The sequence below is a fragment of the Antechinus flavipes genome, chromosome 2 (genome assembly GCF_016432865.1).
Source record: "Antechinus flavipes isolate AdamAnt ecotype Samford, QLD, Australia chromosome 2, AdamAnt_v2, whole genome shotgun sequence".
NCBI lineage: Eukaryota > Metazoa > Chordata > Mammalia > Dasyuromorphia > Dasyuridae > Antechinus > Antechinus flavipes.
In genome coordinates this window covers 204,519,025-204,533,433 of record NC_067399.1, presented here as the reverse complement: position 1 = coordinate 204,533,433, position 14,409 = coordinate 204,519,025, and the positions used below count along the sequence as shown (strand labels likewise).

At 34.7% G+C, this 14,409-nt stretch overlaps 1 protein-coding gene across 4 annotated transcripts in view; it reads right to left on the bottom strand.

The window, feature by feature from the left end:
* ASAP2 (ArfGAP with SH3 domain, ankyrin repeat and PH domain 2) overlaps positions 1-14,409 on the bottom strand; it is a 260,499-nt gene that overhangs the window by 64,181 nt on the left and 181,909 nt on the right. For all 4 annotated transcript variants that reach the window (XM_051976086.1, XM_051976083.1, XM_051976084.1 and 1 more), the window contains exons 15-16: positions 12,915-13,048; positions 3,019-3,113 (exon numbers count right to left, since the gene is read on the bottom strand). In XM_051976086.1, the coding sequence (XP_051832046.1) occupies positions 3,019-3,113; positions 12,915-13,048 (229 nt within the window). The remainder of the gene's footprint in view (positions 1-3,018; positions 3,114-12,914; positions 13,049-14,409) is intronic.

Here is a 14,409-nt window from a genome sequence, read left to right as displayed (position 1 = left end):
AACCCTATCTGACAATGTGTATAACATTCTGCTTTAGTAATTGTCCAACTCTCTGCCACAAATAAAGTTTGTTTCATTAATTTGTTCTCTGGAAGAATTATTAATTTTTTTAGTTACTCGGGCTTCTATTCTGATCTTTTTGTTTATATCCCTATCAATGAAAAATATGTGTGTGTACATAAAACATAATAATATACATCATGTATTTACAAGTATATGGCACTATATATATAACAATTATGATACAGAATGTTATTACATGCAATATTTGTAAATATGTTATGTATAAATACATTGTTCTACTAAAACACACACTATAGATGCTCTACCAACAGCATATGAGTGGGCTTTTCTTCTCACAACCCCTCCAACATTGACTATCCTAATTTGTTGTCATCTTTGCCAATCTGTTGAACACGTGGGAGAATATGTTGTTTGAATGAACATTTTTATTATTAATTATTTTTAATGTATTTTCATATAGTTCTTTTGAATATTTGCAATTCTTTTGAAAACTGTGCATATATTTTTACAATTTTCCTTTTGGGGTATAGCTTTTGATCCAATATAGTCATATTAATACCTTCATTCATCTTAACTCCCTTCACAGTTTATTGATGAAAAGATTTTTTTTTTTGGCAGCTTAACAGTTTCTCTTATTTATCTTGACTAACTTATGCAAAAGCCCTTTAACTTTAGGTACATGAAGAAACTGTTTCTTTTCTTTTATGATTATCTCTTTTGCTTATTTTGTTAAGAATTTTCCCATCATATATAATTGTAAAAAGTAGCATCTCCTATTTCTTGCTACTTTTTTTTTTTTTTTTCTGAGGCAATTGTGGTTAAGTAAGTTGTCCAGGGTCATACAACCAGCAACTGTTAAGTGTTTGAGACCAGATTTGACCTCAGGTTTTCTTGAGGGCTGGTGCTTTATGTTATCCTCCTCCCCACCCTTTCTGTGGCTTTTTATATTCAGATCAAGCATCTATTTGAAACTTATTTTAGTAAATGACGTAAATGCGGATCTATTGCTAATTTTTGCAAAACTGTTTTCCCACAATTGACTTTTTTGGGGAGCAAGTTTAGTCAAATAGGTAGTCATCCAATTTGTGCTTTTCATCTTCTTAGTTTTTTGAAATGCTAAACTACTGTTTTAATTTGCTTCTGAGTTTTGTTTAATCTTATTATATTTGTTTCTCTGGGCTATTTTTCTTAATGATAACTACTTTATAACATAATATGAAGTCTGATAATATTGTGCCTCTTTCAGCCCTACTTTTTAAAAAGTTATTTTCCATGAGATTCTAGATCTTTTGATCTTCCAAATGAATTATTATTGTTTTGTCTTAATTTATAAGACTATTTCCTTGGAAACTTCACTGGTATAGAATTAACTAATTTATTTGGGTGCCAATGTCATTTTTTTACATTGGCACCATCCATCCAAGATCTAAATCTTTCTCCAATTATGAAGGTCATTCTTTGTCTCTAAAAAGGATGCTTTGTGATTTTATTTACATTAAACTTGTATATGTTTTGGTAGCCTATGTCTCACATGTTTTATGCATCCCGTCATTATTCAGCAAATATCTATTATGATCATAAGACACTATGTCTTCATTACCTCAATACAGCAGGTATTCTTATCACTAGAAAAGGGATCAGCTAGGAACAAGGGATTATATTGCATATGAACAGGTAAGTGACCTCTAGGGACTAGGCAGAATATAAATTTTAACTACCACTTAAATAACATGTAAGGACAGGTCAATACTTTCTCACTTTGGTACAAATCTTTATACCTGGAAGATAGTGGGATGCTTAGTTAATTTGCACTTGGTGTAATTATGGGAGCAGGGTTAAGCTCTTTCTCATCGAGGGGAAAGAAATGCCTAATGAAGCATAAATTTAAGTATGAGGTTTTTAATTTTGTTTTGCTTTTATCAGTTTGGAATAAAGAATACAGGATAAAGAATTTTTTTAAAGTAGATTTTTCTTTAAAACAAAACACTTCCCAGTATATCTGCAGACTTATAGTGACAAGGAAACAGATATGTGACTTATATTTATAATAACTAACATCCTCCATGACTCAATTCTCATTTAGTTTATTTCAATACTGTAAGGCAACACATAAGACAAACTAGGAATAAAATTTTTAAAAATTAAATTAATGAAAATAAAAACTAGAATGAAATTAACTAGGATTATAAAAAGTGGTAAATAAATTATAAAAAATGTTAAATGAATTGCATGGAAGATAACTTGTTGATAAAATGATTATTGCTGTATATGTACTTCCTCCAACATACTACAGTCTATATGATTATATGTATATTATATAATCATATATATATATATATCATATTATTCAGCAAATATCTATTATGAGCATAAGATACTATGTCATGCATTACCTCAATACAGCAGGTATTCTTATCTATTATTATTAGAATCTTATATGATTCTATAACAACTATATTACTACTGCTTAGCCCTTACATATAATCTAGATACCATGCATAGTGGGTTGAGAAAGAGGGTAGAAAATTAGATCTATTTCTGAATATCTTCTCACAGAATAACAGATCCTAAAAGTATCTCTTTACCTCCAATAGACTGAGATGTGATGGAGCACACAATTGGGAGTTTTAAAAATGAGGATAAGTTCCAATGATCTTGTGGTAAAGAAAGCCATCTATATCCAGAGAGAGGACTGTGGGAACTGAATATGGTTCACAACATAGCATTTTCATTCTTTTTATTGTTGTTTGCTTACATTTTATTTTCTCATTTTTTCCCCTGTTTGATATAAATATGTATGCATATACTGGATTTACATTTATTTTCACTGTGTTTAACATATATTGGATTATTTGCCATCTAGGGGAGGAGGTAGAGGAAGAAAACTGGAACACAAGGTTTTGCAAGGGTTAATGTTGAAAAATTATCCAAGCATGTTTTGAAAATAAAAAGCTTTAATTAAAAAAAAAATGAAAACAGCTATTTTGCACTTACATGTCGCTGCTTGGGTTGGGCTTGACAGAGTCCTCAGCTGGCAGACAAAATTCCATAATCTCATTAAAACCTGCATTCCCAATATTCTTGGCAAGCTAAAAAAAAAAAAAAAGTGTTTTCAGGATATTTAATTATTAATACATATCATTGTGACACATTACTTATACATTTGATGACTTATTTAATGGCCATTAAAAATAAAGCAAACAAAGTGGCTAGCCATTAATGAAGATGTACAAAAATCCAAAGCCCAAAGGTGTCTATATAGTCTAAGAGAGGTCTATTATGTGCATTACTGATGAGTTGCTTTTATAAAATGTCCCTTGAATAAAATAAAAAGATTCCCTGAGGGTTCTGGGAGACATTTAAAATTCTTTACAATCTGCTAAAATCCTACCCTTTCAACTGCAATATTGTACCACTTATATGAATTTTCTAATCTCAATGCAAACCAATCTATTCACCACTCCACAGAAGTACCTTGTTCATGCAATCAACACACCAAATCCCACACTCAAAATTCTATCAACACTTTGCTTAATTATATTTTTCAGATGCAAGAACAATAAGCATAGAAGTTGATATTCAAAAATATAACTACTATACTATATAGTAATGTTGAATAAATATTAGTTGATTGGAAAACACTGAAGTCTTATTCTTTATCTTTAAAAATGTATGTGTATGTACATACATATACACATATGTATATATACACATTATATGTTTTCACAATTATCAAATATATTTTACTAAACAGACAAAAACCTATGAGAAACACAAAACCCCATCAGAAAAATAAAATGCAAAACCATTTCCACATGGAAAACTATAATGCAATAGAAATAATTTCACCTTTTGGTCAAATATTCACATTCCAAGGAAATCAACCTCTATACTGCTATACAATTAAGAAGTTAACATAATCTTCAGGTAAATGAAAAATATGAGGAGTCATTCCCTACCTCCATGAAGAATTGAATAAGAAGAAATAGGCTTAAGTGGCAAAGGGATTTAGGCTAGATAAGTCAGAACTTCTTGATAGTAGGATATGTTGGCAAATGCTGAATTGAATTGTATAAAAGTTGTCTATCTCTTTTTCTCTCTTGAAAGTATTTAAAGGTATGTATTAAAAATAAATTCAAAGTGATTTAAGAATGAGGGCCTTCCAAGCTGGGAAAACCAGGAAAGGCCTTGGAAAGGAAGTGATATTTAATTTCAAATTCTAAGGTGAAGAGGAGTATGGGGCAAAAGTGAGGAAGGAGAACATTTTAGAAACAGGAAATAGCTTGGGTAGAAGCATGGAGAAACAAGAAGGAATGCTGTACATCAGTTATACCAGATAGTACAGTTTGTCTAGAATATAGTGAATGTGAAGGGAATTAAAATAGAAATAGCATGAAATGGTTATCAACACAAACAAGATAATGGAATTTTTAGGATCTGATGAACTTGCCAACAAAAAGGGTTGAAAGAAAAAAGAAAAGGACCAAAGAAAGCATCTTGGGTCCCACCTCCATGCAGAGGAGGCAGGATATGGAAAAGGATCTTGCAAAAGAGAATGAAAAGGAAACATGACTAATGTGGAAATATGTTTAATATAATTATATATATATGACCCATATCAGGTTGCTTGCCATCTTGAGGAGGGGAGAAGAGAGGGCAGGAGGGAGAAAAATTTGAAACTCAAAACCTTTCAAAAACCGAATGCTATAAATTGTGTTTATATTGTAATTGGAAAAAATAAAATACTATTAAAATGAAAAAAAGATACTAACAAATATAAAATTTTCCTACTTAGAGAAAGAGAGAGAGTAAGAGGAACAAAAAGGAGTAGGAGGAGAGGGAAAGGAAAAGGAAGAGAAAGAGAGGGGTGATCAATGGTTTCAAATGTTGATGCAGGCTACTTGTCTCTTGATAAAGAGATGACAGATTCCATATGTAGAATGCGACAAATTTTTTAACAGAGCCAATGTGAGAACATGCTTTGCTTTACTATACATACCTATTAGAAAGATTTTGTTCTTGATTATCTCCCCTACTCCCACCCCTGGCCAATGAAGAGAATGGGGAGGTGAAGAGAAAAAAATAAATAGTTGTTTAATGAAAACAAAAACAAAATAAGACTCCTTTAAATTGTAAAGAGCACTTGTAGAAAGCATTCCCATTTTAATGAGTTCACAGGACCATTGAATTACTGCAGATATTATGTTCTATTTCATCCAGATCCCCAACTTTTCCAATGGACACCCACATTCTTTTATAATTAAGGCAGCTAACTCACAAAGAAGGCAGATATAGCAAATAAACACCGTGATGTCTCTTGTGGCTTTGCTGCCAGGAAAGCAGCAGCAGAAGGAAGAGAGAATCCTTAGTAATGAGAAGACTCCTATTTGGCTTCATCTTTGATTGACAGAGGGACAGCTGGTCTAGGCAAGCCATTCCATGCACCCCAACCATCTGATGTTGGAGAAACATATTACTGATGGCGGGTGGTGGGAAGAAGTAGGCTGTTATTTACTAGCTTGCCCCTTCCTAGCTGACACTCCAGGCTTGAGAATACTACCCCAGCAGGAACAATTGGGAACTGTTCACAGATAGACTTTATTATTGGGTGGCAATAAAAGTTGTTAGAGTAGGAGCTGAATAACTAGGAAAGCCAGGTGTAAGCAGAGTCACCACGACCATACATCTTTGATTTGATTACTGACTATCTCTGAAATGAGAGAAACTTGGCAAAACTCAGTAAGTCCTGTGCTGAGTTAGAAATTAACCAATGATCTAGGCCTGAAGTCAAAAGACTATCTTTTAAAAAAGGCAAAATCAATAATCATCAGGAAATCACTAGCAATTCATTCAGAATACAGACACCAGGTCTCTCCTGTTTCCTGACCTCTTCTTTCTCCTTCTCTCATCTCTAGGCCTAAAGCCAATTTGTTCTATGAGCTGCTTATCCTCTGTGGTCCCATTATTTAAAATGTCCTTGCATTCTAATTAGGAGTGATACTCTCCTAGTTTCCTGTTCTGAAGTGTCTAGTAGGATTTCAGTACAAGGCTAAGCAACGGCTTTTTCATGTACCCCCAGGGCAGCTTCATTTCGGTAGTGGGTGAAATGACTGCCACAATTTGTAAAATAATTGGAACAGGAACAATTCAACTCGTGGATATTCTAGGGATTTGTTTTCCATGTTCTTTGTTCTTCCTTGGCCTTCAGTTTGCCAGGCACACAAATCATACCTTAGTACTCAATGCTCACAGCTCATTGTGAGCTTATTGGGTGGTAGCACTTACTTAAAAAGTTTTCCTAGAGAAGGTTACTGACATGGCATCATGCTGTGGGAGAAAGACTCGAAATTTGTATCAATAAGACCTGTGGTACAAATCCCAGATCTGCTGCTTGCCATATGACTGACCTCTAAAAGGGGAAGGTTGGATTGATGCTCTCAAAGGGCCTTTCTATCTTGAAAATAGTTTTTTTGGGGACTAACTGGACTTCATTCATTCATCTTTTTGTTCTCATTACCAATGGAAGTTGTGAAGATCATTGAGGCAATATTTGTAAGGCAACTAGCACACAGTTTAAGTCCTACATAAATGTTACCTTTTCTTGTTAACATAATTAATATTAGTGGTTCTAACAGCAAGAGAATAAGAACATTGCTATCTGATTGGATAAAATGGAGATGACTACAACATATGTAATTCCACCAAATTTTTTTTGAACCCAAGGCCAGGAGAAAAAAAACACCAAGAAATTAAAGTCAAGAAAATTAATAATGAGGAATATGGTGAGAACAGATGGGCAAACAAAGGTGGTACATCTGTTTATTTAGGGATGTATTGCCAACCAGAAATGGAAAAAGCAATCAAAGAAAGAGGCCCTGTTTATGGGCCTGATGCCTTCTCAATGGTTCCCCTAATCCCATTTATGATGACTGTAATAATTCTGGCAAGTTTCACTAAAAATGGTAAATGCTCTTAAGGATTTAGTAAGATAACTTAAAAACCCAACTCCTGTGCTTTCTTCCTATGATGCTGATCTTAGCAAAGTCATTTACTATTGACCAGACTTAAAATTTTGCTTACTGGGAGATTTAGGAAAGTTTAATTAACAATTGCAGAATGCTTGGTATTATTACTTCCCTGTGATCTTAAGCATCATCTTGCATTTTGCTGATAGGTCCCCACATCAGATCCCCAAACACCCACAACTAGATGTTTGTGGTATCTCTTTTCTTAAGTTATCGTTTTTGGAATAGGCTAGACATAGCTGACCTATCTGAGTTATACCCTAGGTGATTTAGTTAAATCCCTTTTAGTCATCTGATTCTAAACAAACAAAAACCTTACAATCTTCAAAGACATCTATTTATTTGTCCAGGCTTGGGATTTCATCAGTACAGGGAACTACCTGATATGGAAACCACCTCCACTAATGTATGCCAGCAACTCAACTGTAACTTATAGTCTTAGAGAGTTACCCTGGGGCACAAGAGATTATTATTAGTTAAATGACTTGGCCACTATTGCATAGCTAAGTGTTATGTCAGAGGCTGGATCTCTGCCCATGTCCTCCCCGCTCCAGGACTGGCCCTGTACTCTGTATGCAGTGTGGTTCTCTATAAGTAAATATCCAATCTTATCTACTTTTTTTAGGGGGTGGCTGTGGAATGTGATAGGAATTATATCAATATGGTCATTTCTTATGTGGAGTATGGTAAAGAGGTGGATGAGTAATAAAAGACTTTAACTCAATGCAATAAACACTCATTTGAATGTATAAATCTTCAAAACATAGCTGTCATTTCTATAGTATTTCAAAGATTAACAAAGCATTTTTCTCATAACAATCCTGTGAAGCAGTCTAAGGATACGCACTGAACAAATGAAACAGGAGATTTGGTCCTGTAACCACTCCCTCCTCCACTTGTGACACTTCCCTCCGAAGCAACACCCAATCTGGATTCTGGAAGGCTGGACCAGCAGGGGGCAAGCTGGGGTCATGACTAATAAACCAAAAGAACTTCAAATATGGACCCAGAAATAAGATGCAAATCTGTTGGAGCCCAGGCACCAGTCTAACTGATTTTGGAGAAAGATTTATCACTGGAAGAGTGGCCACAATTAACAAATTTTTGTGGTAATTCTAATTCATAAAAACTTACTTAGGCAAGGGTGGTAGAAAGAGCATTGCATTTGGATTCAAGGCATATGGGTTCAAATGCTGGCTCAGCGGCTATCAATCTCTGGGACTATGGGAGTCCCTGAAACTCAGTTTCCTTATCTACAAAGTGAAAGGGGAGACCTTCCATGTCCTATTGTGCATCACTATCTGCTTTTGCAACAGAAGCACCCGCACAAATGAATTCGCCCCTTCTAGAAGTAAGCATGTGAGAAATCCAGGTGATGAAGAGCAACAGGATTTTCAGAAGTGGAAGGCAGGGAACAAATTTTCTAGCATGTATCCTCATGGTACCTTAGACACAACACCTTTAATGCCATCTCTATACAACAAACATGTCCTGAGTTGATTTCACACAACACATATAAGTCAGTGCCCTCCCAATAGTGGACACAATGTAACGTTCCAAAATCTTTGTGCTTTACCCTGATGGGCTAGGTCTTGCTTCCAGCAGAAATTCCAGATACAATTCACTTGCTTTAAAGGTTTGCAATGTGCTTTACAAATATTATCTCATTCGAAATTCATTATGACTGCGGGAGACAGAGGCTATTATTATCCCATTTTAGAGATGAGGAAATGAGTTAAAAACAGAGGTTATGGGGCAGCTACGTGGCACATTGGATAGAGTACCACTCTATAGTGAAGAGGACCTGAATTCAAATCCAACCTCAGACCTATTGCTGTGTGACCCAGAACAAGACACTTAATTCCAATTGCCTTGCAAATAAAAACCAAACCAAAACAAAAAAGTCCCCCAAAACACAAAACCCTACCCCCCATCAAACAACAACAACAAACACAAAAACCCAGAGGTTAAATGACTGGCCCATGATCACAAAGCTAATAAATAGCTGAGGTTGGATTTCAATTTTGGATTTTCCTGACTCCATGTTCAGCACTGGGACACTGGGCTATACCTGAATCCACTTTTTGAGCTGATCCAGCAGGACATAAAATTGGGGAGAAGGCTTAGACAACAATGGAAATTAGATCTGGAGATTATTTGCAGAGTCTAATTAGCGAGCCTCTGATAATTTCCCCCTTTATAACAGCTGAGTTGATTGCTGCTTGAATTTCTGTGTGATCCATAGAGGAGAAAAAACTAAAGGAGATTTGAAGGCATTACAAGCAATCTCATTTTCCTTTCAAATCAGAAATAGTCCATTACTTTTGCCCCTAAGGAGTATTTTGCCCAATTGTAGGTAAAAGGATCTAAATTTAAGAGTGATCATAGTTGGGTTTCTGGGGTAGCTGGGGTATGCAATGAACTTTTCCACTGGACTCAGGAAACTTTGTTTAAATTGTGGCTTTACTAAGTGGGCAAAACTCTATTTTCCTTTGTGGGAAGTCAGGTTGAACTAAAGGATCTCTAAAGTTACTTACACATTTATTACTATAGGTATAATACTAGAATTGGTATCAGGAAAAACTGGACTGGAAATCTGATTATGATATTATTAGTTGTGCAAACTCCAGCAAGTCAATGAACCTTTCTTCACCTCAATCTCTGCATCTTTAAGAAAGGACATTTTAAGACCTGTCCCAGCTACCTTAACTACTGTGAAGCTATAACAGGATGATATATATAAAAGGCTTTGGCGAGCTGAAAGTTTTATTTTAATTATGTTTTCTATGAAACAGGAATCTAGTTATATCCTATGTCATAAATGGACAGCCAAGATGTTGGAAGAGTAGGGAAAGGATGGGGGTGGAGGACTGAAAAGGAAGGGGAATTTGTATAAGTTAAATAAGTAGTGATAGAGATTTGTCAGGTTCTATCTTAAATGCTGAATTTTATTTCTCCCTCCTTAAATGAGTTATGTCAAAATCACTCAATTCCTTGGATAGTTTCAGGAATTGCACTTTCAGGTAAATTGCACTCCCCATGTCCTATCAGCCATACTGTTTTTTGGATTTTCTTCCATTATGTCTTCTTTTCCCAGGAAATTGATCACTGAAAAATCTCTATCTATGACACTGAATCTGCTTGGACCTCACATCTCATCATATTCTTCTGATTAGAGAGTAAGGCCATGGGTTTCAGGGTCTCTGAAGTTTTTTTCTCATCTACCACACTGCTTTAGGACTACTTTAGGTTGGGTACCTTTCCTCTTCCTTTTTTCAGCTTCCTTTTGTTAAGTACTATTTTCACTTTTTTTTTTTTTTTTTTAATTCTTTGTTTGCTAGTTTTTTCTCATCTGATTTTTTCTTGTGAAGCACGATGCAACAACTGCACAGATTTAACCTAAATCATATTGTTTGCTGTCTTGGGGATGGAGAAAGGAGGAAGAGAGGGGAAAAAATGTGGAACAAAGTTTTGCAAAGGTGAATGTTGAAAACTATCTTTGCATGTATTTGGAAAAATAAAATACTATAAAAAAAAGTATTTCTTGATACCAGGGCTAGCACTTTTATCTACTATACCACTTAGCTGAAATCCATATTTATCTATAACATGTAAAATATTGTTATTGTTAGAAGCAGCTAGGTCCTATAATGGATAGAGTATGGAACTTGGAATCTGAAAGAACTGAATTCTGTTGCAGCCTCAGTTTTCTCATCGATAGAATGGGGATGATGATAAAATCACCTGCCTCCCAGAATGTTTGTGAAGATATATTAGAGTAATATTTGTAAAACATGTTTGTGTAAATCTTAAAGTGATACATAATTGTTAGCTATTTTTATTATTATTTTGCATAATTAATAATTTTTATAAAATGAAAAAACTGCTTACTGCATACATGAGGCCAAATCTAAGAAGAAGTTTTCCACTTCAATCAATCAGGCACAAACATTTATAGGCTCAATGGGAGGAGCTTAAAAGTTTTACCAAACATTTAACTCATTCTTTTTCTTTTTCTTCCTTGCCCACCCTCTGCAGCTTCTGGGTCATGAAAGGAATACTGAAGCATACTAGAAATTCAACAAGGCAGATGAAAATGTACTTTGCATATGTGCACTTTGGCTTTACTATCTTGACAACAAGATTTATTGCCCCATGAGGGTATTATTGACTTCAGCTTTGCCTCAGTAAATGCTTTCCTTTCAGGTCAATTAATCTTGACATTAAAATCAATGAAAATCAATATCCACTTAATATTTATAGCCTCAAAGGGAAAAAAAAATCATGTGTACCAGTATCAACAAAGTCATCCAGTGTAATTTTTGAAAGCAGTTCATTGGATCTCATTAGCGAGGCAATCCAAAGAAACAGCCTAAGTAATAATAATAATATAATAATGACTACTAGCACTTATACAGCATTTTGTTTTTCAGTGCACTTTACAAATGTTAACTCACTGGAGCTTACCAACAACCCTATGAAGTAAGAATTATTATTATCCCCTTATCCTTATAAATGAGAAAACTGAAACACAGGAAATAAAGTACTTGTCTAGCTAGTAAGTTGATGACAACATTTGAACTCAGGTTTTCCTGATTCCAAGTATATCCACTGTGGCACTTGTCTCCATACATCTGCTTTTAATTAGTCATCTGAATAAACTATAATCTGGTCATTGCAGAGGTTGAAAAGCCATAGCATTAGAAGTATTGCTCATCACAAGAGGAACATTGAAGTAGCAAGGTGAAGCTTGGATGAGGGGCTGGATCTGAGTCAGGAAGATTCGAGTTCAAATTTAAAAATAGCTGTATGACTCTGGGAAAGTCATTTAACCAGTTTCAGTCTTAGTTTCCACATTTACATGGTAATAATAACAGTACCTACCTCACAGGGTTGTTGTGAGTATGAAATGAGGTAACATTTGTAAAGTACTTTGAAAACTTTAAAGCCTAAATTATATAAAAACTAACTGTCATCAACATTATCATCATCATCATCATCATCATCATCATCATCATCATCATCAAGCATGTAGTATTCTCAGAACCAAGAATGAATCAGGCAACTTAAACACTAAAAACAAATTATAGCTAATACTCAATCATAGAAGGTAGAAATACAGAGAGGAAAGAAACCAGTATTTTGAGTCCAATGACCTTGATTTGAGTTTTTTAATCTATAAATTACTATGTAAATTTGGGAAAGTCATTTTAGTTTCTCTGAGGTTCAGTTTCCTCAACCAAAAAATAGCAAATCTAGGCATCTAGCCACAAAGTGGCTGGGAGGGGTTCTAAAGCCTCTAAATTCCAACATACCATAAATGAAATGAAAGAGTCAGCTGGACAGATTTGCCTAATAAAAACTTAAGTTTGTTGAGGCATAATTAACTTGGACTTTGAATCAAAAGACTCAGAAACCCTAGCTTTACCAGCTTCATTCCATTACACAAATAACTTTACCTCTCAGGTGTGGAAGCAGCTCGACCAGTAGGTAGACCTGCTACCTACTGACCAAATTATCTCTCCAGCTCACTTTCTGCTTTAATATTGTGATTCTAAATGCCCAGAGTTCTACATTATCCTACCCTTTCCATAATTAGCCTCTGTAACTTTCTTCTTAAAAAATGGACTCTGGATTACATTAGACTTCTTATTTAAGAGAATAAGCTTTAATATAATATCTGTCACAAGTGTCAGCATGGAAATGAGAGCTGGTAAAAATAAAGGACTTGAAAAATGTTAATAAATGACTTCAAAGCTGCCTCAAATTTACACCCTCCCTCATGAAATTCTGAGGAATGGAAGAACATTTAAATATCCAGGCTCGACACATTTTCTTCTCTGAAATTAAAGACCTGTTAGTTACCAGAAGCTCAGAGGTTCCTAACACATCCAGTGTGAGGGACTGCATCCTGGAGTAGTGAACGCCCAGCTCTCGATGAATCCCAGAACACTCAATACACGTCAGAATGCCCAGATTTGTAGACAGCCAGGTTGGATCTGCCAAATAAAAAGTACAAGGTTAACTATGTGATATAAGTAAGGAAAGAGTATAAGGGCTTTGTGGGCAAGGATCCAGGTGATCTATTATGTAATTATTAAGCCCAGTGCACTCCAATTTGTTTCAATCCCCTTTCAGATCTAAATTTATGTCATGATCCTATGAATACAGAGGGCTTTCATTCATCTGAACTTACAGATGAACAACAAGCTATATTTATATACAATCTACATTTTTTATGGGACTTAACTATTTATAAAACATTTTCATATATAATATCTCACTTGAGTCATGTGGTATGCTTTCAACAAATCTGCAGTTAGTGTAGAGTCTTTATTTTCCTTGAGAAGCAAATATTAAAACACCAGACCAAAAATCTTCCTAAAGTTTTAATATATAAATTAATATATACAGATATGTATATAAACACAACACACACACACACACACACACACACACACACACCCACACACACACACCCCCCTCAGACATTCTTTTTCCTCTCTACACCTTATTTAAGTATATCATGTATTAGAAAGTATATCATGGTTAGAAATAGGCAAATGGGAATGAAGTAAAGTCAATTAGATAATATATGCAAAATACTTTTCAAACTTTAAGTTGATATATAAACATCAGTTACCACCAATTTTGATCATCATTAGCATAATAATCATTGTCTCAGCTACCTGGAGAGCTTGTTTCCAGTTTTTTTTAAAGGTTTGTGATTCTTTGAATGTATTTAAAGAGCTTTACAGAATTATTGTAAGCATAAAGGAATAGATTGTCAGGATTGCAAAAATAGAATAAAAATGACAAGAGCCTTGAACACACTTTAAAAAGTATATAACAATATGACATACAGGCAACTTTTCAGGAATGTATCTTCTTCATAAAAAAAGGTATACTTGTATGTGGGGTAGGGGAAGAAGGTGTCCAAAAGCAATTACTCTTTCCAGATGATCTAATTTTGCCAAGTAGTAAATACCTTATGCACCCTAATAAACAAGGGCACACCAAAGCAAACAAAATATCAATTCAAGATCGATTTACTAAATTCCTGCTAGGTGCCAGGCAAGTAAAGGACTGAAAGTTAGAGGAAAAATATTCAAAATTCACTCTTAACATTACATGTATGACTTTAAAAAGTTACTTAAAGAATCTCAAATTGCCTCAGTGTCCTCACCTTAAAATGAAGGGATTAGCCTCTGGCATCTCTTCTAAATTTTTAATTTGCTGACAATAGAGACTTTGGGAGTAAGATTCTGGAGTTTGCTAATGATTCCCTTATTAATGTAAAATTGTAAAGTCATACATAAAGGACTTGAAGAGCCCTGAAAAGCCATCAAATCCAACCCCC